The sequence below is a fragment of the Dreissena polymorpha genome, chromosome 5, assembly GCF_020536995.1.
Source record: "Dreissena polymorpha isolate Duluth1 chromosome 5, UMN_Dpol_1.0, whole genome shotgun sequence".
Lineage (NCBI taxonomy): Eukaryota > Metazoa > Mollusca > Bivalvia > Myida > Dreissenidae > Dreissena > Dreissena polymorpha.
This window is the reverse complement of record NC_068359.1, coordinates 20,627,386-20,654,116: the sequence shown is the minus strand read 5'-3', so window position 1 is coordinate 20,654,116 and position 26,731 is coordinate 20,627,386. Positions and strand designations below refer to the sequence as shown.

General features: G+C 37.0%; 2 protein-coding genes across 2 annotated transcripts; both read left to right on the top strand.

Moving 5' to 3' along the window:
- The first annotated feature begins 975 nt into the window (after positions 1-975).
- LOC127831092 (uncharacterized) lies at positions 976-2,392 on the top strand. The gene is made up of 2 exons (XM_052356080.1): positions 976-1,960; positions 2,346-2,392. The coding sequence occupies exons 1-2, from the start codon at positions 976-978 to the stop codon at positions 2,390-2,392; spliced, it is 1,032 nt and encodes a 343-aa protein (XP_052212040.1).
- A 14,978-nt stretch (positions 2,393-17,370) lies between these two features.
- Positions 17,371-18,727, top strand: LOC127831091 (leukotriene B4 receptor 1-like). Its single transcript, XM_052356079.1, has 2 exons — positions 17,371-18,322; positions 18,684-18,727. Exons 1-2 carry the CDS (start codon positions 17,371-17,373, stop codon positions 18,725-18,727), a joined length of 996 nt encoding a protein of 331 aa, XP_052212039.1.
- The last annotated feature ends 8,004 nt before the right edge of the window (positions 18,728-26,731 follow it).

The window sequence follows — 26,731 nt, the reverse complement described above, 5'->3', positions numbered from 1 at the left end:
ACATCATTTACTTCGTTTTGTGCAAAGGGCTCGAATAAAGAGTAGTCGTATAAATTAAGTTAATGTGTTTAAAATGTGTGGAGTGAATATGTATTGTGAAACGACTATTCTATTCTTGTTGCGCTGGACCACAGGTGAAGGGCGCGTGGCCAAGTCACTTTAACACTATCAATTTGTCATAAAACAACATTTTTTATCATATTGACCAAAAAAAAAAAAAAAAAAAATTTTTTTTTTTCTGATATGTTATATATGTTTCATATATATCATATCAGAAAAAAAAAAAATTTTTTTTTTTTTTTTTTTTTGGTCAATATGATAAAAAATGTTGTTTTATGACAAATTGATAGTGTTAAAGTGACTTGGCCACGCGCCCTTCACCTGTGCGCTGGACGACTCATTTTTTAGTGCCGAACAGTCGATACAACCGGTATCATACGCTATTTAAGCTGTTCCATGTACATTTATATATACATATTTTCATACAATAGAACGCTGGTAAATTGCATCGAGATTGTCATATTTATAGAAGCTGTGGAGAGTTGTATTTTAATCTAATCGATTTTGTGACGCGCAGGACCGAATAATTTGTTAGCGGCTACTTTATTATAACGAATAACAAACCCCTTCATTTCATAAAAAAGTCTTATATGATTAATAATAGATATTTTATGACATTTTGCACACGTGCATTATTAAATTTTTTCTTATTAATGCCAACATTGTAGGTTGCGTCTTATATCAAGTTGAATATGCACACATTTAAAAAACTTGCTTTCTCTTATAATTATAAAAAGCATTTTTTCCCCAGTTTCGGACCGATTTATTTCAACTTAAATTAGCTTATAATTATAAAAAGCATTTTTTTCCCCAGTTTCGGACCGATTTATTTCAACTTAAATTAGCAAGTTAGTAAAAAATAGGCTATGCGCGAACCTCTTATTAATGTTTTGCTGTGTTTTTTTGTAGATCGTAATGATGGACAAAACGGAAGTCCCGTATGACGTTAAGGCAGACGACCACGTGACCGCAACACGTGGGCACGTGACAGAAAGCACCACGCACGTGGACGTCACACGCCGTCAGACTTTAAGCGTCTTCATTAACCTCCTCATGCCTCCCGTGCTGGTTACCGTGGGTGTCACGTGCGGTGCCATGACGATCTTGACCATGCGCACTAAGTACTTTCGGCGGGTGTCGGCGTCCGTGTATTTGAAGACCGGTGCGCTGAATGACATTCTAGCGTTGCTTATTTTGCTCACCGCTCACTGGCTGTATTTGAATCAGCCGGCAGCGTTCGTCAGAACGGAGTCGTCGCATCTCATGTGCAAGTTTTTCAATTTTTATGGACCCGGAAATAATGATTTTGGAATGCTTCTGACCGTGGCGATGACGGCAGAACGCGCTCTCGCCGTGGCGTCTCCATTTGGCGTCGCAAAGTATCTGTCCGTGAAGCGGGCATGGCGAATAGTGCTAGGACTTTTGTGCTTCTCTGTCATCAAGAACAGCCATTTACTTCTATCGTCTGATCTAGTACCGGAAGGCCGCACCGATCGGCTGTGCGATACGTTTCCGGAGCGAATCGGCCCCGCGTACAAAGCTTTCCTGTACGACGTGTGGCCCTGGATTCACGTGACATTTGTGTTGCTGTGCGGCCTAGCGCTTGTGGTGAACAACTTCGTCATTCTTTACTTCGTGTACCAGTCACAGGCTGACAGGTTCTCGGGTGGTCAAACCTGGCGCCATCTGGTTCCCATGCTGATCGGTGAATCAGTCCTGCTCATAGCGCTGACGTTTCCTTTTACGTTACACCTCGCCCTTCTCGCAATCCGATTGAAGTACGACTCCACTATCTACACGGATCCTCATAAGGCGTCGGCGGAGACGCTCGTGTTTTCGGTGACGTTTTACATGCTGTACTCTAACAAGTGCGCCAACTTCTTTATGTTCTGTGCTACCGGTAGTCGGTTTAGGGATGGGCTCACTTCCGCTTTGATGGACTGCGTTTATAAAAGAAAAAGTCGAACAATGTTGTCATCGTCATCTGTTCCATCCGAACTTTTCAAAAAGAAGGCGAAACTAAGCAAAAGTAATGCCAATCAAGTCCATCATTTGCAGTTGTGCAAAACCGATATTACCGCGACTGAATCGCCAGAAAGGTATACAATATGTGAGACACTGGAAGCTTCGAAAATTATAACTGAAAGTGCTAAATTGATTTTAGATCCGAGGTTACTAATTGAATCATCCGTGAAAACTCGTTCAATTCGTCATAATAAACACACAAGTGAACATAGTGGACACAATCAGACAGAGGCACTTGAAAACTGCTCTGATACAACCAGTGAAACGAAAACAGGGCACATGGAGGACGACCAAGTTCAGAGAATGAACCCATGTAATGTCATGACACACAGAAATACAAATCAAAATGGTTCTTTGGATAGTAATGCTGCTTCTGAATCAATCGAACATAATTGTGTTAAAAACCCTAACGCGCCTTTAGAACCGAAAGAAAATTGTGAAACAACACCAGCATCATTTGAACTGATTCGCAATAAGGATCCTATTGTTTCGTACGAACCCAACACAAATTGTGAAGTTATACCACTGCGCGAATTAAAATACCTCGAGAAAGGAGTGAATACTGGCGGAGAAGACTCCGACTTATTCGTGGGCATGACGTTTTGCGATAAAGAAACGCAAACCAATCCGATTGAATCTACTGAGAACAAGGATGAGTACGTATGTCAGAAAATACAACTCGGCGACGACTTATTTTTGAGGAAAGAAACGAATCATGTTACAAAACAAACAAATGAAATGTATTCTTTTTATATATGAAACATTAACCTGTAAAACGTGCATATATGGACAGTAGTATAAGTGGAAGTAATCGAATAATATAATTTTGTATGTTTTTATGTATAGGGTCGCACGGAATGATTGCTGTTGTCGCTTTATTATGCCATTACACGTTGTTGTTTATTCTTGTTAGCTTTTTTTGTTATTGTTATTTTGGGAGGGAGTGTATGGGTGAAGGTTCACCAGGAATAAAGTCTCTATAACGCTCAAAATAAACGAAAATTTCGTCAAGTATTTCGTAAAATAAAGTTAACACCTTAACAATCAGTGGTCCTTACAGCAATAGCCAAAATTTCAACGCTAGATGTGGTATGATTACAAAGATTTTTGTAGATACGAAATGCTCGTTTTTATTTATTTGTTGCCACAACTAATTCCCGCGAATATTTCTATTCATACGACACACGAACACCATTTTAGTATTCATGTGTCGTATGAATAAATATGCAAAACAATAATAAAAACGAGCATTTTGTATCTACAAACATCTATTTTACCAGACCACATCTGACGTTGAAATTTCGGCAATTGTCATAAGGAACACTGATTTTTAATTGGTTAAGTTTATTTTACGAACAATTGTACGAAATTTTCGTTTATTTTGAATAGTAATGTTTCTTTAAAGTAAGGAGTTAAGTTAAAGTTATGGATATCCGGCCAGTGAGTAAAGTTGATTGTTAAAAAATGGAAAGACATGTTTTTTAAATATATTAACAAAATAAATATGAACAGTTAACGGTCCGTTTTGGTAGACAAATTACGCGACAACGTTATTAAGCGAAAAGAGGTGCATTCAAGTCCCGAAATGCACCCAAAAGCACTCAATTACCGAAAAGCACTCAATTTTTCTCTATATACATGAAAGTAAGCTAAAATTGCCGTTTTTAATGGATTGAAAAGACGTATACTAGTACATGTATTTAGTCAATAGTGACTTCGTTTAATATTGATTTAAGTTTAAATGTAAAGCACAACAGTATTTCTAGGCCACCGAAAAGCACTCCCACGTCGGAACTGACCAAATTTGTAATAACTTTCGTTTTCAATACATGTAAGTTCAACAGCAGATAACAATCTCAACAAAATATGTTGCTCTTCACAACCTTTCAAACTAAATGAAATAGCTCTAAACAGACAGTTGCCATCACCGATTGTTTTTATAGGTGTGTACTGCCCTATCCTGGCAGGATGAAAATTTTGCATAATATTGATTGATGTATTGTCCGCCTCTGAAAACTGGAACGTAGCATCCGTCTTGCTTGTATCCTACATAACGGTTCTAATAGTTTCATTTTGGTCTTGGCAGTATTTCTCAATGCATTTTTCTGTTTTGACTGTATGCGACCCGAAGTCTGTAAAAAGATGGTGTCAATAAGAGCTGATTATATTTTAACAAGTAACATTAATTCAAGCACGTACACCTAACAAACAAACAACAACAACGATATGTCTTTATTTCCGTAATCAGTTTTAAAATGATGGTTTTAAGGTGGTACTAAACAGTAAAATACCCAACAGCGGTCGAGCGCATATTAATGCATTTGGTCGTTAGATGGAAAATGTTATGCAATTATTCTGGGCAAATTTATAATTTCAAAACATTTTTAGTTGGTGATGTTATTTACGCTCAATAAATATATCAGTTCTTCTTATCAACCTGATGCCTGCTGTCTGCTACCGTTTCATATCATAATAGTATATATTACAATACACCATCAGCGGCCGAGCGCAGAATACTGCGCTCGGCCGCTACAGTCCAGAGAATCATGCCACGAAAATGGCTCATTCAGGCTGGTCAGTGACAACTATATGTACAGTTACAGATAATGGCAAGATGCCCATTAATGTGTGCTGTGGTCAGCACCCCATCTTGATTAGAGTAATTAAGGGGCAATTGTAGTTGATAAGAAGTTGGCTGGTATGCCCAAACTTCAATTCTGAGGTACCTTCTGCGTTTTTAGTATTTCACAGCTACACAGTGTTTTATTCACTACAAAATCCTGGAAGCACATGCAAAATTGTTGGAAATCGAGATTTAATACCTTGCGCATAATAAACATTGCGGGGAAATTGTTTGAATTTTATCAACAACAACCATTTCTACTGACATCTGAAAACAGAAGGTAAGTTGAATTTATGTATATTTGTAAATGTTAAGTGTCAGTCCTGGAGATTAATGACAGCACAAACTATACTTAACTCCTGTATAAGTTTGGCATGGTTTTGCGTCCAGGCATCGATATTACGTGTTTCTTGTTAAACCGTTTTTTATGATGATTGCAATTTGCTCCTTCGCAATTGGGTCTAAGAAATCTTATTAACTTGAATTAGATTGAATGATCTTTGTATGTAAATAAAATAAAACATGATGCATCATAAAGTGTACCAACTGTTTGTTTCTGTTTATGTAACAAGTACGTCTTCTATTCATTTTACATTCAGCATTTATGAGGTAATGGGTTGGTATACAGTCATGTAGTGGGTTGTTTAACATTAATTAATCAAAGCACTGAAGGCACTGGAGTTGTTCGCTATTGAATAATCTTAGACGCAACTCAGTTTTTAATATGTTATAGCTTTTTATATCGCAAGTTGACACAACCCATCAATTTATATAGAGTGTGTATTAAAGCACTGGACGAGATGTGTGTTTTTTCAAATCATTAATAAAAAAGATAAGTAAGGCTTCGTTCTGGGAAAACAGGGTTTAATTTTTAGTTGTTGAAGCGAGTGCGTTCAGGCGTGTGTGTATGCGTGAGATCACAGGCCCGTGTGAGCATGTGCCATATTAACAAGCAGAGTAAGCTTGTTTTGCAAGATTTTTTTTCTTTTTAACTGTCAGGTAATTATGAATTGAAGACATAAGATCATTGCAAAAATATTTCAAAAATATTTATCAGGTTTTAATATTATGCATGTTTTTACTGATTTTTTTGTTTTACTTTCAGAATGAAAGGCCTGGAATATAATGAAGTTTTATACATATAGCAAATATTGTCGAAACTAAGCTTTTGTGAGAAGAAGATTGTGTATCGCCCTCTCTGGAATTATACAGACTTATAGCCAAGACTAGCATTCACGAGTCATCACCTTTATTCCATACTGTTGACATTGATGTAAGCATAATAGATACCTTAATAGCTGAGCACAGACAACTGTTTACAAAAGAAGAATGGATCAAAATTTGTTGGTTTGAATACCACTTTTCAAGATGTACAAGCTTTCTATTTGATATAAATTATGAAAATCTTCTCAGCTTAAAATTTGCGAAGTTCCAGTCACTTCTGGTATTGGAAGATATTTGTAAGAATTTAGATTTAAAACAGCTGAGACTGATTCTATAGTGACTTTATTCGCTGGACAGAAACATTTGCCTTCTCAAATTGATGATGATTTAATTGCTTTATTTGAACTATACTATCCAGACACAGTAGAACATGTAGTATGTTTTGACATCACAAATTCGTCAGTGAACAAGTCAATACAAGTTGTCGTGTGTGACTCAAAACACCAGCTTGTCAATCATAAAGACTTATGCTCCCGTGCTTTCTACCATATAAGGAAAAGGCATGGCATATTAATTGAGAAATTATACTTCTCGATAGTGCGGCATTGCAAAAATTTATTTGTGAAGATGACAGGTAAATTAAGTCTACCCTGAATAAGGGTGGCCTTGATTTGCAAAAGACGACTCAAGACATCGCCAGGGCTGAATGAGTTCAGTATATGATTGATATTTCTCTGTGCAAATGATAGCTGTCTGAAACAGTAGAAACTTTGAAATAACACTGTGTTATTAATAATTGTTCATTACAACCATGTTCATGTGCATGTATCAACATTCATATTTACAATGATGGACATTTATGATATTTGTATTTTGCCAAGTTGCTTTTTTAATTCATTTGACTTTCATAAATGTGTTCTTGACACATATGAAAATATGATGAAGCTTATGGTTGTTTATAATCAAAAGGCGTAAAAATGGCGCAATGTACAATGGCTATTAAAGCAACTACTGCTGGTTGCTCAATAAGACGTAAGTATTTTTCGTAATCTGTTTTGAGTAAATTGTTCCTATAACATATATTGAGTGCTAAATAAGTGTGCGTATAGAATTTAATCAAATTATCAGTTTAGACGTGCTTGTAATGATGATATTAACAATAAATAATTCTTGTAAGTTATGAGAGACATATCTGTTTATGTAACATAGTCTTGAATGTTTAACAGTTTGTAATAAAAGAAATTAATTTTAAATCAAGATAAGTAAATTGAAACATTAGAAATTAAAACCAATACAGATCCAATATTATTTCAATCAATTGTATATGAATATCCAAAGAATTTAGTTTTGTTTGCCTCAACAACAAAAATTATTTGATGAAAGGTTCCATAATTCATGCCATCATATATTTTGTGCCAAGCATTATTTGCTCATACACTAGCAAACATAGGTTAACCTAATCAAGTACATCCTGTAAGAGCTGTCTCATCAGAGTATACTTATTTTGCAAAAGTCGTTCATGGCGTCATACTATATTAGGACTGAATTGCCTTAGTACTATAACTCTGTAATAGTGTAATTTGTAAGTTGTTTACTTGACCTGGACATTATCTCTTAAATAGAATATGCATGGTCTGTATCAATATTATTGAGGACTCATTTAAAGCAGTACATGATTATACCTTTGCATGCGTGTATTAAAAAAGTTAAATAGAACCTGAGAAACAATTAAAGAGCCATTCAATGAGCTTTCTGTTGTACACAAATTGTTGTACCTTTTGGAGAGCCTAGAACAAATTTAAGCTTAAGTTAAAAATGATTGAGGACAATTTTTACACTGCTTGTGTGTACATTTTTTTACTCGTAGTGTTTAGAAATTATTCAACATGTCACTTAACTTTATATTTTAAAATTTAATAGATATTAGATTTTATGTTTAAAATCTCGTGCATACAAAATCAAAGGATCTACACTGTCGTTAATGAGCATTTTTGTCATTTGCTTGGCACAATGTTTGTAAACTCCCATAGATTAGTGTTATTTCAATGTCAACTTCGATTAAAATATCAAAACAATGCACACTGTGAGCTTAATTACTGCATTGATCTGTAAATAAACTTGTGTGACATTGTTTTTTTCTCGATATTTTGTTTTGTTTTTATTGCAAACAATACATTTTGAAATTAATAATGTAGCAATATGTCTCAAATATGACTCCAGTACATATTGTTTATGCACGTACCTATTTTTTATCAATTCTGAATTTTAAAATATTCCATGTATTTTTAATATCTTGAAATGATATATTTTACTGTATTTTAATTAACTTGTCAGTCTAAACATAGATCATGAAAACATGCAAAACTGTTTATTACAAGAAGAATTATTAGAATACATGGTTAAACAGTACTTGGAAGCAATTTGAAACCACACCGGCCCTGTGCAGATTTATGGCAGTTTTATAGCCCCTAATTACCCTAACATGCTGAGAGACTGACCACAGCCCACATGTGGCCCATTAGCGTAACTGTAAATATGCTTTAGCCATTCAGCCTGAATGAGCCATTTTCTTGGCATGATTCTCTAGACTGGCTAAAAATGTGCATTGCATCAAATTAAAGGTCAAGTTCCGATTATATTACAAAAAATGCTATTTTATAAATATGTCATGCACGTACACTTAACAAAAACATCCGATATTTCTTTATTTAGTGTAGAATTTTGCAAAAGTAAAGCGCTTTATATATAAGAATGTTTTATTATTTCTTTCTGGTTGAGTAAAAAAAAAACATGACAAAACAATGTATAACATAATAGTTGTACATAATTTATAAAAATAAATATTATGATACACGTGATGTGTTATAATTTTGTTAAGTGCGAGTGCCATTGAACGTTGAGATAAGCGAGAGGTGCGAATTTAATTACACATAATTACAAACTGATAATATTCTGTCAGCTTGAATTGTGCTAACATCTTTAACTCAATAGTGTCAAATAATATAACATTCGCGTGCCCTTACACGTTGGTTGAATACTGCATAAGCAAGAGGTATGGAAACGTATATGGTACACCCTGATACTGTGATGATGTCAACATTCTATGACGGCATGATATAAAAAAGGTGCCATGTCGTCAAAAATAACTCATCGTGTCGACTAAAACTACGATGGCAAGTCATTTTCAAAAGAGCATGACGCCTAAAATTATGTTGATTTGTCGACATAAGATAAGTTGTCAAGACTTAAAGAACCCGCATGTTGGCATCGGAGCCTAAATCTCTGAAGATATTTGAACCTAGCCGTCATGTAAATTTAACTATTTCTGTGTTGTTTACTGTATGACGGCATATATCTTGATGACTTGCAAGTAACATAATGTTGACATGGCGATATAGCTAAAGGAGTCGATATAATTTATGTGGACAAAGGGCGTTGTTTAAAAATTATGGAAGCGTATATGGTACCCAAATAATATGGTCATGCCGGATTAGTTTATATCGACTAACATTTTTGTTTTTATTGTGCTATATTGTTTTGTTTATTTTTGCTCATTTTAAGTTCAGTTTTTAACGCCAATTTTCTTTTGAGCGTACTTTAGTACTATCAGATGTAAACTTCATATTTGGTATGCATGTGTATATGTACAAGGCCTTTCCATACGCACACACATTTTGACCCTGACCTTGAACTTAGGGTCCGCGTTTGGGTTTCAAAATCTGCGTTATGGTTTCGAAAAATGCTCATAACTTCTATGTCGCTTCAGATGTAACCTTCATATTTGGTAAGCATGTGTATATGGACAAGACCTTACCATGCGCACAAATTTTTGACCACTTTGACTTGACCTTGACCTTGAACTAAGGGTCCGCGTTAAGGTTCAAGATCAGCGTTTAGGTCTCGAAAAAATCTAATAACTTCTGTCAAAGCATTTTTCGGGAGCATATGTCATCCTATGGAGACAGCTCTTCTTTATTCAACTTTAACCATTTCTATAATTTTCAAACCATTTGAAGGAAAGTACAAAACACTGTTATTCATGTCAATGTAATCATTCTGATTCGATGTGTTATTGACATTAATATTTGTATTTTTATGATATATTTTTCTCCAAATGATTGACGTTCAAATGTTGTTGTTTTTTTAGCTTTAACAATTTCTATAATTCTGAAAACATTTGAATAAAACTAGAAAACAATGTAATTCATGTCAATGTTAATAATTCTGATTCGATGAGTTATTGCCCTTTGATGCCATAGGCACTATAAGGTATAACCTTTTAGGTTTCTGCACTCAGCAGCCACTTATTGAATTTGTATTAAAAAATATAGAAGTGCCAAGATGCGTAAATGGTCACATATGTACATACATACATACATACATACATACATACTTACATACATACATACATACATACATACATACATACATACATACATACATACATACATACATACATACACGCACGCACGCACGCACGCACGCACGCACGCACGCACGCACGCACGCACGCACGCACGCACGCACGCACCACACACACACACACACACACACACACACACACATACATACATACATACATACATACATACATACACACATACACACATACACACATGCACACATGCACACATGCACACATGCACACATACATACATACATACATACATACATACATACATACATACATACATACATACATACAGACATACATACATACATACATACATACATACATACACACATACACACATACACACATACATACATACATACATACATACATACATACATACATACATACATACATACATACATACATACACACATACACACATGCACACATGCACACATACATACATACATACATACATACACACATACACACATACACACATGCACACATGCACACATGCACACATGCAGACATGCATACATACATACATACATACATGCATACATGCATGCATGCATGCATGCATGCGCGCGCGCGCGCACGCACGCACGCACGCACGCACGCACGCACACACACACACATACACACACACATACATACATACATACATATTGGTCCTTTCAACGCCTATGTCAACAAATTGGCTGCCCAGTGTTTAGCTCACATAAGCTATTTAGTACTCATGGTGATATTCGATCGACCTGTGTCCGTTGTGAACCTTTGCCTTGTGAACACTAGAGACCGCATTTCTTGTCCGATCTTCATGAAACTTTGTCAGGAAATTGGTCCAAATCATACCTCAACTTAGTTCTAAACTGGTCATGTGGGGTCGAAAACAAGATCACACGAATAAAGACCTTGTGAATACTCTAGAAGTCACATTTACGTTGCCAAAATGTGTGTAAATAATATGTCGCCTTTTGAATTCGAAAATGGTTCTGGTCGGTTGAAAACATGGCCGCCAGGGTCGGGTCAGTTTTCCGGACATGGCTATAAAATTACCTTCGAAGTCACATTTTTTTCCTTTCATGAAACTTGGTCAGTACATTGGTTTTATTTATATCATGGACGAGTTCGAAAATGGTCAAGATCGGTGGGGAATATGGCTTTCAGGGACAGGGGCAGTTTTCTCTATATGTATAGTTTGTTTGAAACTGTTTCCGTTCCGTCAAAAAAACATGGCCAGCATTAGGTCATTTTCCATATATTTTATGTAGTAAAAGAAGCTTGTGAACAACCTTAAAGTCACTTTTTTGCCAATCATTATGAAACTTAGTCAGAAAATTGGTATTATTGATTTTTTTCAGACAAGAAGTTTGTACTGATAGGTGGGAGAAAAAATCGGCCGCCAGGGGATGGGGCAGTTTCTCTTTTTGTTTATAATGCAGGCATTTGAAAACTCTAGAAGTTTCAAGTTTAGCCCAATCTTCATGAACTTTGGTCAAAACTTTTGTTTCCTTGACAATTTTGAGTTGTAAAATGGTTCCGGTCAATCAGTATTAAAAACCATGTCTACCAGGGGGTCGGGCCATGTCTACCAGGGGGTCGGGCCATGTCTACCAGGGGGTCGGGCCATGTCTACCAGGGGGTCGGGCCATGTCTATCAGGGGGTCGGGCCATGTCTACCAGGGGGTCGGGAACCATGTCTACCAGGGGGTCGGGCCATGTCTACCAGGGGGTCGGGCCATGTCTACCAGGGAGTCGGGAACCATGTCTACCAGGGGGTCGGGAACCATGTCTTCCAGGGGGTCGGGAACCATGTCTACCAGGGGGTCGGGAACCATGTATACCAGGGGGTCGGGAACCATGTCTACCAGGGTGTCGGGAACCATGTCTACCAGGGGGTCGGGAACCATGTCTACCAGGGGGTCGGGAACCATGTCTACCAGGGGGTGGGGTTAACCATGTCTACCAGGGGGTCGGGTAAACCATGTCTACCAGGGGGTCGGGTAACCATGTCTACCAGGGGGTCGGGTAACCATGTCTACCAGGGGGTCGGGCCATGTCAACCAGGGGGTCGGGTAATTTTCTATATATTCTTATATTAAATACATTGGAAGACCTTAACCTTGACTTGAAGTCAGCCTTTGTCATATAAATGTTCTGAAATATTTGCACACAAGTTTAACTCGTCTTTCTTTTCATATCATTCCCTCAGGTGAGCGATCCAGGGCCTCTTAGCCCTCTTGTTTGTGTTACTTGTTTTTGTTGTTTAAGGACATGTCCTTAACTTTAGTTCATTTGTCTTACTTTTTCTGAATAAATACTGAAGAACAGACTGAAACTCATAAGCTGTTATGTTGTTTCATAAATCATCTTTTTAAATTTGATATTTAGAATTAGAGATTTATAATTTAAATAATCAGCTTCTATGCGAAGATTTGAAGCTCAACTTTTGTTAAATCTGAAATTGAATCATATTTTAATGCTCACCATTATAGTATCTGCTTGATACATCACTGCAGCTATTAAAGTGTTATCTTGAACGCGCTTTCCGGTCTTTAAAATGTAATATGTTTAGTTGTCTCTAGTTGAAAATGTGCATTTTTGTGAGGAACTAATTTGCATTAAGCCGAATTAAATACAAAAACTAACCTACTTACATCGATGACGCGAAGAAACGAGCGTTTCAATCCTTATACGTGTTATTACAATTATCAGGCTGCATGTGCATATGTTTTCAATGGTTTGGCAAAGAGACAATATAATTTTGGATTTATTCGTGCATGAATTTAGTAAGCGCCTCCTTTTCGACTGTGTACATGTCGCGAGTGGCATAATTAATCCAAGTAGTCCCACGCTCGATGCTCGATTTCCTCGTGCGCCTCGTGGAGGCAGCTCGCCCAGTCAAATGATATACCATAGCCAATCAGAATAATATACACTAGTGAAACATAGGGCCATTGTTATTATGTAATCAACTGCAAGAAAAATAAAGTGCCATTAAAGTCAAGTGTTACTTTTTATATTCGTCGTGAAATTTTTGTCGTTTTACAATGATGACTACACGTATAATTGGCAATCAAATGCATAATTCGCTTTCAATAACACATTAACACATTAATAATCCGGACACATTAACACATTAATAATCCGGTTGAGTATATATATATATATATATATATATATATATATATATATATATATATATATATATATATATATATATATATATATATATATATATATATATATATATATAGGGTCAGACCATAGACCGATCTAGGTACGTGTATCACAAGTAGACACAACTCATATAAAACTATACCGGCTCGTAAACAAATATTCAAATTTTTATGCCCCCGGTAGGGTGGCATATTGCAGTTGAACTGTCCGTCAGTCAGTCTGTGCGTCCGTCCGTCCGAAAACTTTAATGGCCATAACTTTTTCAATATTGAACATAGCAACTTGATATGTGTCATACATGTGCATCTAATGGAGCTGCACATTTTAGTTGTGAAAAATGAAGGTCAATGTCATCCTTCAAGGTCAAATGTCAAATATATGGCGTCTGTCCGTCCGAAAACTTTAACATACGCCATAACTTTTTCAATATTCAAGATAGCAACATGATATTTGGCATGCATGTGTATCTCAAGGAGCTGAACATTTTGATTGGCAAACGGTGAAGGTCAAGGTCATCCTTCAAGGTTAAATGTCAAATATATGCGTCTGTCCGTCCGACCGAAAACTTTAACATTGGCCATAACTATTTCAATATTGAAGATAGCAACTTGATATTTTGCATGCATGTGTATCTCATGAAGCTGCACATTTTGAGTAGTGAAAGGTGAAGGTCAAGATCATCCTTCAAGGTCAAATGTCAAATATATGGCGTCTGTCAGTCCGTCAGAAAACTAAAACTTTGTATGCCCCTGAAGGGTGGCATATAGTTTTTGAACTGTCAATCTGTCTGTTCGTCCGTCAGTCCGTCCGTCCGTTCGTCCGTCCGTCCGTCCGTCCGTCCGAAAACTTGCCCATAACTTTTGCAATATTAAAGATATTTGGCATGCATGTGTATCTCATGGAGCTGCACATTTTGAGTGGTGACAGGCCAAGGTCATCCTTCAAGGTAAAGGGTCGAATTTTGCAATATTAAAGATAGCAACTCGATATTTGGCATGCATGCGTATCTCAAGGAGATGCACATTTTGAGTGGTGAAATGTCAAGGTCATCCTTCAAGGTCAAAGGTAAAATATATGGCTTCAACCCGGCAAAGTAGGGGGCATTGTGTTTCACGAACACAATGCCCCTACTTTGCCGAGTTGAAGCCATTGACACAGCTGAGTAGGTGATTTCGCTTTAGTGAAAGTTTTGACGGACGACGAAGAAAGACCGATCACATTAACTAGCCCTGAAATTGATCTACACATAGCCCAATTTTGTGTCACATTTTAATAATTTTCCATTTCCTCATAAACGAATCATTTGACCATTCAAAAAAAATCAGATCGAATTGCAGAATGAACATTTATTTCAAACATGTACTATATACATGTACAATAGAGTTTCAGGAACAGAAAATCAAGTAAGAAAATACAAAATAAACATATCATATATTTGTGCCCGTGTAAATATTAAGTTTAAGATTTACAACAGTCATTTCGTTGAAAATATTGACGTTTGAAATGAAATGTTAATAAATCTTTTGAAAGAACCATATTGTGAAAGGAACATACCACAATTTACGAGGATTTCATAACTAAATGACCGCCATGTTTTCAAACAATAAGTGACGTTTCATTCATTCTATTGCAATCTAACAATGAAATGAAGAACATGATTAATTTGTTTTTGCCAAGTTTGCAATGTCTTTAAATGTGTACAACAATATGAGTGAATTTATTTTAGCAAAGAAAAAAACAACGTTTAACTACTTCATAATCAATTCCAATAACAAGAATATAAATTTTTTGTTGATCATCGACACATTGTAAATTAAATTCGAAACGAAACTTAATTGAACTAACTAAACGATTAAATTTGCAAAATATAACCACTTTTCTTTTATAAGCATATATTTTTGCATATGTATTAGTTACCATCCAATATTTCAGTCAAGGCCAAGAACAAAGAAGTCGCACTTTCAATCGATTCAGGAGTTGGCAGTTGCTCCCGCTGCATTTCACACACATGTTCTAGGACGTGTATGAAGTCATCTTTACACCCAAACTGCGGTTTCTTTACAAAGTATCTCTCTTGAATACGATCAATGGTTTCCAATTCGCAAGAAAGCCGAATTAAAAAATCTCGGGTTCCATACGCCTCAGGCTGCTAGTACATTACCGTCGGTATCCCATTTGGTGCTTCCATGTGTCTTTGCTGCCGAATCCGATGAGAATTCCATAGATGGGTACAAAAGTTCAAATCATGCTGTATTAATGGTATGAAACAGAATCTCAAGCATTCTAAATGTACAGGATCATCACTTCGAAGCAAGCCGCTGTCTACCATATCCTTAAAATAGTTCCTTCAAAACACAGTAAAACTGACTCTTAAATTTACCCCAAAACGTTCAATTCTTTGATAACCAGTGGATCTCCCAGTCATGTAACTGTTCATTCCAGACATGTTATCTCTGTCATTAAACCTAGACGCTATTTGCATAGCCCGTACCTAAACGTTTTCTGTCCCTGCATCGTCACGAACCAGACGTGGAACGCGGCCAATCCGTTTCACAAAGTTAACAAAGATGCCCGCAATAATTCGATGGTCATTATTCGAATAACATGCCTCCAGCCATAACATGCATCTGGAAAATCCATCAACCGCCCCGTGTATAACAATTCCAAAAGTCGTTAGCGTAACATACCCATCAATGTGTATAGTAAAATTAGGGCCTTTATTGGTATAGACTCTGCGTCGCAGGCGATGTGCAGACCTGAGAGCAACACCCTCAGGATCAAATACCTTCAATACACACCTTTTTATTTCTTGGGTTACTTTGACATTTGTGATTGTGTTGACCAGTTTCCAAATAGTTTTATAACCGCATTCAGCCATCCCTCTTTTATATACTGAACGAATCGCTCGTATAACGTCTGGAAGAGGAGACGATGCGTTGCGTCTTTTTAGCCCTAACCTTCGCAGTATACGTTTCAGTTGACTCAAACTGAGAGCAGTGTTGTGTAGGAAAAGCAAGAATCCACATATACCCAGACGCGTATAGCCCTGTTTGTGATAACGCGAAATCCAAACATCCTTTTCTTGATTTGAAAGTACAGCTACCGATGAGTCAACATATATTAGTACCACTTAGACACAACTCTGCAATATAAAAAAGTTGTGAGTCGTTAAACACACGTTTTGCATGTATTAGTTAAGGAGAAATATCTAAATGAATCAATCGAGATTTAAGCTCTCGCAACGCTCATAAAACCCAACGAATACATTAATGTGTATTATTTGCAAACAGTGTATGTTATTTTTACGTTTATACCAAGCATTTCTGCTGTAAAAATGGACTGTCTGAGGTCTTGCGTGTTTCGAAAGAATATACCAGAAACTAAAATTCTGGTCGACGCCCGGAAGTCATGAACCAATGTTGCAATAATGTGATGATGTCAAAATTCTATGACGACATGATATGAAAAAGGTGTCATGGCGCAAAAAATAATTCATCTTGTCGACTAAAACTATGATGGCAAGTCATTTTCACAAGAGCATGACGCCATAAATTATGTAGATTTGTCGACTTAGATCATGTCGACCAAATATATTTTCGGGAAAAGCCGGACACATTTACGTCGAGACTTCAACTTAATGTCGTTATGACGAGTAAAATTAAGGTGGGAAAAGCTACAGAACTATAACGACATACCATGTTATTTCACAGTAAGTCGATATAAATTATTCCGGCATGACCACATTATTGGGGTGTACCATATACGTTTCCGTAAAGAGGTGTGAAATAAATCTCATATTAATAAAACCTGATATTATTATTATGTCAGCTAGAATTGTGCTGACATCTTTAACTCCTTAGTATCAACACATAGAAATAACAACAGCACGGTCAGACTGTCAGAATATTATTCTACAATGGCAGACGACAACTTGACCACAACACGTTGGCACGTGACAGAAAACACAACAAACGTGGAAGTCACGCGCCGGCAGACTTTAAGCATCTTCATTAACCTCCTCCTGCCTCCCGTGCTAACTACCGTAGGTGTCACGTGCGGTGCCATGACGATCTTGACCATGCGCACTAAGTACTTTCGGCGGGTGTCGGCGTCCGTGTATTTGAAGACCGGTGCGCTGAATGACATTTTAGCGTTGCTTATTTTGCTCACCGCTCACTGGCTGTATTTGAACCAGCCGGGAGCGTTCGTCAGAACGGAGTCGTCGCATCTCATGTGCAAGTTTTTCAACTTTTATGGAACCGGAAATATAGATTTTGGAATGCTTCTGACCGTGGCGTTGACGACAGAACGCGCTCTCGCCATAGCGTTTCCATTTTGCGTCGCAAAGTATCTCTCCGTGAAGCGGGCATGGCGAATAGTGCTAGGACTTCTGTGTGTGTCTGTCCTCAAGAACAGCCATTTTCTTCTAGCGTCTGATCTGGTACCGGAAGGCCGCACCGATCGGCTGTGCGACACGTTCCCGGAGCGAATCGGCCCTGGGTACGAAGCTTTCCTGTACGACGTGTGGCCCTGGATTCACGTGACCTTTGTGATTCTGTGTGGCATAACGCTGGTGGTGAACAACTCCGTGATTCTGTACTTCGTGTACCAGTCACAGGCTGACAGGTTCTCAGGCGGTCAAACCTGGCGCCACCTGGTTCCCATGCTTATAGGGGAATCGATGTTGCTCATAGCGCTGACGTTTCCGTTTACGTTACACCTCGCTCTTCTCGCCATCCGGATAAAGTACGACTCCACCATCTACACGGATCCTCATAAGGCGTCGGCGGAGACGCTCGTGTTTTCGGTGACATTTTACATGCTCTACTCTAACAAGTGCGCGAACTTCTTTATGTTCTGTGCTACCGGTAGTCGGTTTAGGGATGGGCTCACTTCCGCTCTGTTGAACTGCGTTTATAAAAGGAAAAGTCGAACAATGTTGTTCTCCAAAGAGAAGGCGAAACTAAGCAAAATTTATGCCAATAAAGTCCATCGTTTGCAGTTGTTCAGAACCGATATTACCGCGACTGAATCGCCAGAAAGGTATACAATAACTGAGACACTGGAAGCTTCGAAAATAATAACTGAAAGTGCTAAATTGATTTTAGATCCGAGGTTACTAATTGAATCATCCGTGGAAACTCGTTCAATTCGTCATAATAAACACACAAGTGAACATAGTGGACACAATCAGACAGAGGCACTTGAAAACTGCTCTGATACAACCAGTGACACGAAAACAGGGCACATGGAGGACCAAGTTCAGAGAATGAACCCAAGTAAAGTAATAATGGTACACAGTAATACAAGCGGCCAAGATCAAAATGGTACTTCGGATAGTGAGGTTGCTTGTGAATCAATCCAACCTAATAGTGTTAAAAACCCTAACGTGCCCTTAGAACCGAAAGAAAATTGTGATACAACACCAGCATCATTTGAACAGATTCGCAATAAGGATCCTATTGTTTCGTACGAACCCAACACTAATTGTGAAGTTATACCACTGCGCGAATTAAAATACATCGAGAAAGGAGTGAATACTGTCGCCATCGAAGGCGGAAAAGACTTTAACTTACTCGTGGGCATGAGCTTTTGCGATAAAGAAACGCAAACCAATCCGATTGAATCTACTGAGAACAGAAATAAAGAGAACGTATGTCAGAAAATACAACTCGGTGACGACTTATTTTTGAGGAAAGAAATGAATCATGCTACAAAACAAACAAATGAAGCATACTCTTTTTATATATGAAATATTAACATGTAAAACTTGTATATATGTACAGTAGGTTATTGAAGTAATCGAATAGTACTATATTATGTTTTTATGTATAGGGCCGACCGAATTAATTGCTGTTGTCGCATTATGACGCCATTAAATGGTGTTGTCTTATGTGGTAAATTTGTTGTTTTTGTTATTTTTTGAGGGAGATGGTGGTGGTAGGTACGTAGCAAAATTAAAAAAAACAAACAACAACAACCTACACACAATCAGAACAACTTTAATACAAATACATATACAATCGATTAGATTAGCCCCTGATTCACGGGATTATAACATATGGGCCTTGCTCTGTGAAAAGGGATTTTAATGCATGTGCGTACGGTTTCGTGCCAGATTAGCATGTACAGTCCACACAGGCTAATCAGGGACGACACTTTCCGCTTGTATGGTATTATTCGTTTACAGAAAGTCTATATTTAGCAAAAATCCAGTTTAGGCAAAAAGTGTTGTCCCTGATTAGCCTGTGTGGACTGCACAAGCTAAACTGGGACGACACTTTACGCACATGTATAAAAAAAACCTTAATCACAGAGCACGGCTCATATCTATATATGCACAAGAATGCACTTCTCATAAAGATGCATCAAGGACATGGTGAGTTGCTCAGTAAATCCTCGATACATTAACATAAACAATGTATTTAAGCCGTGATCTATGAAAAGGGGGTTAATTAAATGTGCGGAAAGTGTCGTCCAATATTAACCTGTGCGGACAACACTTTCCGTAATTTGTTTACCAAACTGGATTCATGCTGAGAAGATACTTTCTTTTCTTAAGCATTTCAATTTATTATGTTTATTTTTAATTCCTGAACTTTTAAATGCAATGTGTTCAATATGTCAATGAAACATTGGGTGTATATTTAAGTCTCTATAACGCTCAAAATAAACGAAAATTTCGTGAAGTATTTCGTAAAATAAAGTTAACACCTTAACAATCAGTGTTCCCTACAGCAATAGCCAAAATTTCAACGCTAGATGTGGTATGATTACATAGATTTTTGTAGATACAAAATGCTCGTTTTTATTTATTTGTGGCCACAATTAATTCCCGCGAATATATCTATTCATACGACACACGAACATCATCTTAGTATGCAAAACAATAATAACAAGAAATATCTTTAAAAAAAGATATACGGCGTTGATTGTGGTCGATGTTTATGAACGATCAAAAGTTATCTCTATGAGATAAAAAGTAGCGGATGCCTTTTTTCTGCGCAGTTCTTAGCTACATCACAAGCAAATCAATTACGGGGTGTTGCGCCAGATTTCGTGGCTTATTTTGCTCTATGTGATATTATTACTCAGATATCTATATTAACAGAATAGAAAAACACAAGAAACATGAAAATAAACGAGTGCATATAGGTCAGCCGGCAATACTCGAATCTTATTTAATTACATAATTATAGTATAGTGAATTATTGTGCTCATGCTTAATAAACTGGTCTAAATGGATAAATATTTCTTATTAATTTTATCAAAATTGGTCCTTACCATGCAAATGTTGAAAACATATTAAAAATCGATGATTGACATACCACAATAATATCGCCGAATATCTTTATTTAGTATCTTTCTGATCAAAACAGACTTCAAGTGCACAAAGTTTACGAGACGACGTTTATATAAAGATTTCTGCAACTGACCGCAAACTGACCTTGATACCTTGCGGGTTGGAATGCAATGCATTAAAGTTAGGTAACAATTCTGCTGCTGAAAACGACGGCTTGTTTACGCCAACTGTACACGACCAAGGCAACAGCTGTGCCTAAAATATTGATATATCGACAAAGCGAATAAACGAACTATTTACTCCATCAGACAAAAATAGCATAGATTCTAATTTTTTCCTTCAATGAAAAGATCGCAACCCCTTCTGCGAACTCCGGTGATGAACTGTATATAAACTCTGACTTTCACACACTGGCCGCGAATTGACCCGAAACCTCGCGGGTTGAAATGCAATGCAAGTAAGTACTAAATATGAGAATATAGCCTTTAGTATAAACGCTTTTGCGCTGGTAATTCTCTGAAAATAAAAGGTGAACGCACAAACTGTATTTATGTCGAAAATTGATTGTAAAACTTTTCTATCTATTGAGCCTTTTCATTAGAGATAAAATTGTTTAATGCAGTAAAACAGTGTTACAAAGACGCGGATATGTTTCCAATGTTCTGGTGTTATACTCAAATCAGCCAATGGAATAAATAAAGTGTATTCATTCGTACCCAGCCGCGGGAAATTTTATTTGAATATCATTGGACACTTACGAAGGTCAAGTCAGGGTGAAAAGCTGGCTTAATACAGCTTACGCCGAAAAACGAGCATTTTGTATCTACAAACATCTATTTTACCAGACCACATCTGACGTTGAAATTCCGGCAATTGCCATAAGGAACACTGATTTTTAATTGATTAAGTATATTTAACGAACAATTGTACGAAATTTTCGTTGATTTTGAATAGTAATGTTACTTTAACCACCGAAGGTATCTAATTATTGGACATTGTTCGATAAGTTGTTCATGCTTAACGGATATTTTTGAATAACTTGTATACATGGGTAATCATTAAGGTACGTGATAATTCGCGTAATGTTTATCGTTATGTGCATTTTTAATGATTTAATTAACAGTTTTTTTTCTTCATAACATTATAGGCTATATATATATATATATATATATATATATATATATATATATATATATATATATATATATAACCACCCGATATTACTGGATAAAAGGCAAGTAAAATAATATCTACCAAGTTTAGAAGTTTAAAAGGGTTTAAGTAAGGAGTTAAGTTAAAGTTATGGATCTCCGGCCAGTGAGTAAATGTGATTGTTAAAAAATGGCAATAGTTTAAATACCAACAAAATAAATATGAACAGTTAATGGTCTGTTTTGGTAGACACATTGCACGACAACGTTATTAAGCGAAATGAAGTGTGATTCTGTGAAATGATAGCATAACAACGAGCACTACATGCATAAGTACGCGAAGTAAACATACAATAACGCTGAAAAAGACATAACAACACAATATAAATGTATTATACCGCTCAATTAAGGCATGAAAATATACAACAACATTCGTAATAACGCTAAATGAACGGCGTAATATAACGGCAAATATTTTAGTTTTATGCTGATCAGGGCGTAATAATGCTAAATAAACGCAAAGTAAAGGTACCATGTATATAAACGCGCAATGAAAAGCATAATGCTTTCCTTCGTATTTATTGTCACGCATTTAGCGTATTTTACCGGATACTGCAATTACAACGCTTTTGCATTTCAATGTTTCTTTTTTTAAATAATAACTTTACCAATTAGAATTAGTGCATTCATTAACAAACATAATAACATAACACAATTAACATAACTAAACATAGATATTCAAACAGTTACTGTATGTTTCTATTATAACAGGCAGTAATAAAAGAAAAAAAGGAAAATGTGATAAAGTTGTGAGTGTTTTATCAACACTTCTTGAAGCAGTGCATTTTAAAAGGACATCAGTTCTAATGGAACAGAACTTTTTTTTTTACTGATCATTTTTGTGTGAAATGCATTCAATTATGTTTTTGTTCGAAACGGTGTGAATGTAATACACACTATTGCCGCTTGGTAAGGAAGGCTAGCTCCTGGTAGAGCGCTCTACTACAAATGAGCCGTGCTCTTTGAAAAAGGGATTTAATGAATTTGCATGCAGTGTCGTCCCAGATTAGCTTATCAGGGACAACACTTTCCGCTTTATGACATTTTTTGTTTAAATGAAGTCTCTTAGCAAAAATCCAACTAAGGCGGAAAGTGTCGTCCCTGAATAGACTGTATGGACTGCACAGGCTAACCTGGGACGACACTTTACGCACATGCATTAAGCCCGGTTTTCTCAGAACGCGACTCAAATCATATGTTCGATCCTCTGCCCGGACACATAACTTGTGTGTTCAGTAATGGTTGGCCATGAAATCCTCGCTACGGCCACTCCGAACCCAAACCACTGATTTAATTAAACAGAACATATGTCAGTGAAAGGCATACATATGGACACTATGTACTGGTTAAAACCAGTTAAGAGAAAGTTGATCAACGGACCGCCGTGCTTTTACTGAATTACTGTCGAAATCGGCGAAATTCAAACTAAATAAACACATAAATGTTGAGTACAAATTTGTATAAGTCATGTACTATACGTCAGACGCTGATGCGTGAACAGAAACTTTACACAATTTCATAACACCGTTACATTTTGACTGATTTCAATGTGTTTTTATGGTTATCGATACTGGATTAATAATCAAAACGATATATTAGAGCTGTTTTAATTAAAATAGTCCCACCCTTTTTGTGTCTAAAACTATCGTCTTTATTCATCGTCTGTGTGAAAGCGCCTGTGTTCCTTGCCAGCTTTTTACGCTGCCATTATCACGATTGTATGGATCGTACCCTGACACTGGTGAATACCGTATCGCACTTCCGGTTGCACGACTTCCGGTATCCCAGAATTCCCGATTTATCAAATATTTCGGTTTGCGGTACTCTACAGTGCCAGAAAAGCTGCGGAAAGATTTCGGTGTTGGAGATCGTCCTGCCAGAGACACTTCCGACATCCGGGCATTTATAAAATCATCTTGCGCTTTTTCAAGAAAATGCGATTTTTTGCTCGTATCTGTTACTCTAGATGCACCCATTACTGTATCTATAACAGAAATGTTCCCAGCATCAAGTTGTGGTAAACTAAATTTTGATTTTAACGCGTGTGACGTCAGCATCGGGAATGGATTTCGTTTTTTTTCGCCTTCTTTTCCGTTGGTAACGACAGTTTTTCCATTGTCGACCGGATATCTGGCAGTTTCGTATCCACGGTCTGAAGTCTAGGGTGGTCGGGATCTTCATACATGTCCCGCAATAGTTTTAGTTTGTGAGTATTGGGTACGTAAGGATGAAATGACTGCTCAGTTCCGAATGTGTCTTTCGCGGTCGGTGAATTTTCAGAAACGTAAGTTTTTAAGCCTTTCGGAATTCTGTGAAAACTTCCAACGGTAGTCTCCGATGAGGAGGTCGTTTCGGACACTAGGTCACGTGCCTGGCGTGGTGTACGGAGATAGCCGAACTCTTCCAAACGAGGCTCTCGATGCTGTTGATAATGCGACTTCATTTGACGGGAACTGCCGAACCTTTTACCACAGACATTACATGATATTGGTTTCGAACCTGTAAACAGGTTCAAAACAGGGTCAAAACAGTTATTTATTTCCACAAACATTTCAGAAAAGGGTCGGAAGGTAGGCCAAACTTTGTACCGGTAGCCTTTAATATTAAAAACATATTCCTGCTTTGTGCAATGAGAAAACTGCTCCAAATCTATTTGCAACATATTTTTCTTAATATTTTAACGCTAATACAAGTTTGCGAATATGACTTAACGAAGCAAAAGGATAGAAAAAACTCAGTCTAGAATACCTAGATTATCATTAATGTGCGTTATTCTTGTTTGACGCAAACACACAGTACGTAACTATGAAGAATGTAGTTAATTTTAAATTGTCTTTTATATACACACATGTGACCGGTTAGAAAATTGTTATTTTACATCCAATTAAGTTCCGTCGTTCAACAAATGTCCATTCATAATCTCGACATAACAGCATGCGACACGTTCAATTGAGCCTCGTTGTGGAAAAACTGGTATTAATGTAGGTGCGTAAAGAGTCGATAAAGACAAGCATGTGCGGTCTGCACAGGCTAATCTGGGACGACACTTGACCCATACACATTAATACCAATTTTCTCTGAACGCGGCTCTTTTTATACCTGTGTGATTCAAGGCTACGTGTTTTGTGAGCTCGCCGGCGTTCGAAAACTGCTTCCCGCACGTCTGACAACTGCGCATACGAAAATCTATGTTTGCGAGTGAGCTCTGGTAGGTCGGGATCAGCTGTCGTCTGCTGCTTGTCTCACTAAAAGCGAAAGCGTCACGCTGTCTTCTTGACAACGTATAATGGGCCGCTTCCGCTTCCATGCGACATGTTCAGCTACTGCGAAGGACACCATTACACGAATTTATATTTATAAATTAACATCTCAGACGAAAGATTTATTAATAAACCTTTAATGAGAATTATTTCTGCGCAGGCTGAGTAATGAAACGTACTTACCAGATTAAAGAAAAGTCTATCTAAACATTCGCATTTCAATATTGTACCCTTACGCGTTATTTAACTATGAGTACCGTATAATAAAGATAATTCGTATATTAGCTTTATCACAAAAACTTTTAAATATCAACGCACTTGTAATATACGAGTACACTCTGCTATTTTTAAGTGCAACTGCAATTCACAATTAAACCATTTATCTCCAGTGGACTCTCCCATCCTTCTAAATTGCATCAATTTATTTCCAAAATTAGTGATGCCAAGTATATTTATTTCTATATTTAGAATATTTCTTACAGACATTCCTTTAAGCAAACAGCGCACACCCTGATGAGACGCCGCATCATGCGGCGTATCGTCTGGGTCTACGCTGTTTGCCAATGCCTTTTTTTCTAGACGCTAGGCATAAATGGGTTAAACAAGGTCGGATTAAAATGAGCGTATGTCAGTTGGAATTTAAACATAACTTCCTCGTAGTTGTCTGTCAAACAAGACACTTGATAATGTAGGACAAAACATTCGACACTTTTGAAATTGACACGGTTTAAAGGGGCCTTTTCACAGATTTTGGCATTTTTAACTTATTCATTAAATGCTTTATATCGATAAATGTAAACATTGGATCGTAAAGCTTCCAGTAAAAAATCAAGAATAAAATAAAAAAAAAGGAAAAGAACATTGCCCGGACCAGGTTTCGAACCAGTGACCCCTGGAGTCCAGCCAGAGTCCTGAAAGTAAAAACGCTTTAGGCCTACTGAGCTATCCGAGATTTAGTACACATCATGGATGTATTTTTATACCTATATAAGCAATTTTCGTAGTTTCACAAAATTTAACGACCAAAAACAGAACTCTCCAAATTATTCAATCGTTTCGCGTTGCAACGCTTATAATTTTAGGTTTTAAAATCGTCAAAAGATGCATATAATGGCTATATTAGACCATGGTAAATGTTCAGTATTACTGTTTCCTCACAAATATCATAACTAAAACGAAAATTTGCGAATCTGAAACAACTCTTTTTCAATTTGTCAATTTACCAAGCGTGAAAAGATCCCTTTAAAGGTATATATCTCTAACACGTTGACGTATATTTATAAAAGTAAAATAATAACATACATCATATTTTCCGAAAGTATTGTTATTAAATGACGATTCGTTGAACGCGCTCTACGTTTTAATCAATTAAAATCCCTTTGCATATTGGTGGGTCTTTTTCTGCCATATCGTTCTGGCACAACAATGACAAATTAACCTGCCGAATTTACAAATAAACGTTCTTGTGGTCTTGGCGTGTCCGCTTTATGCGACTTTTTATTC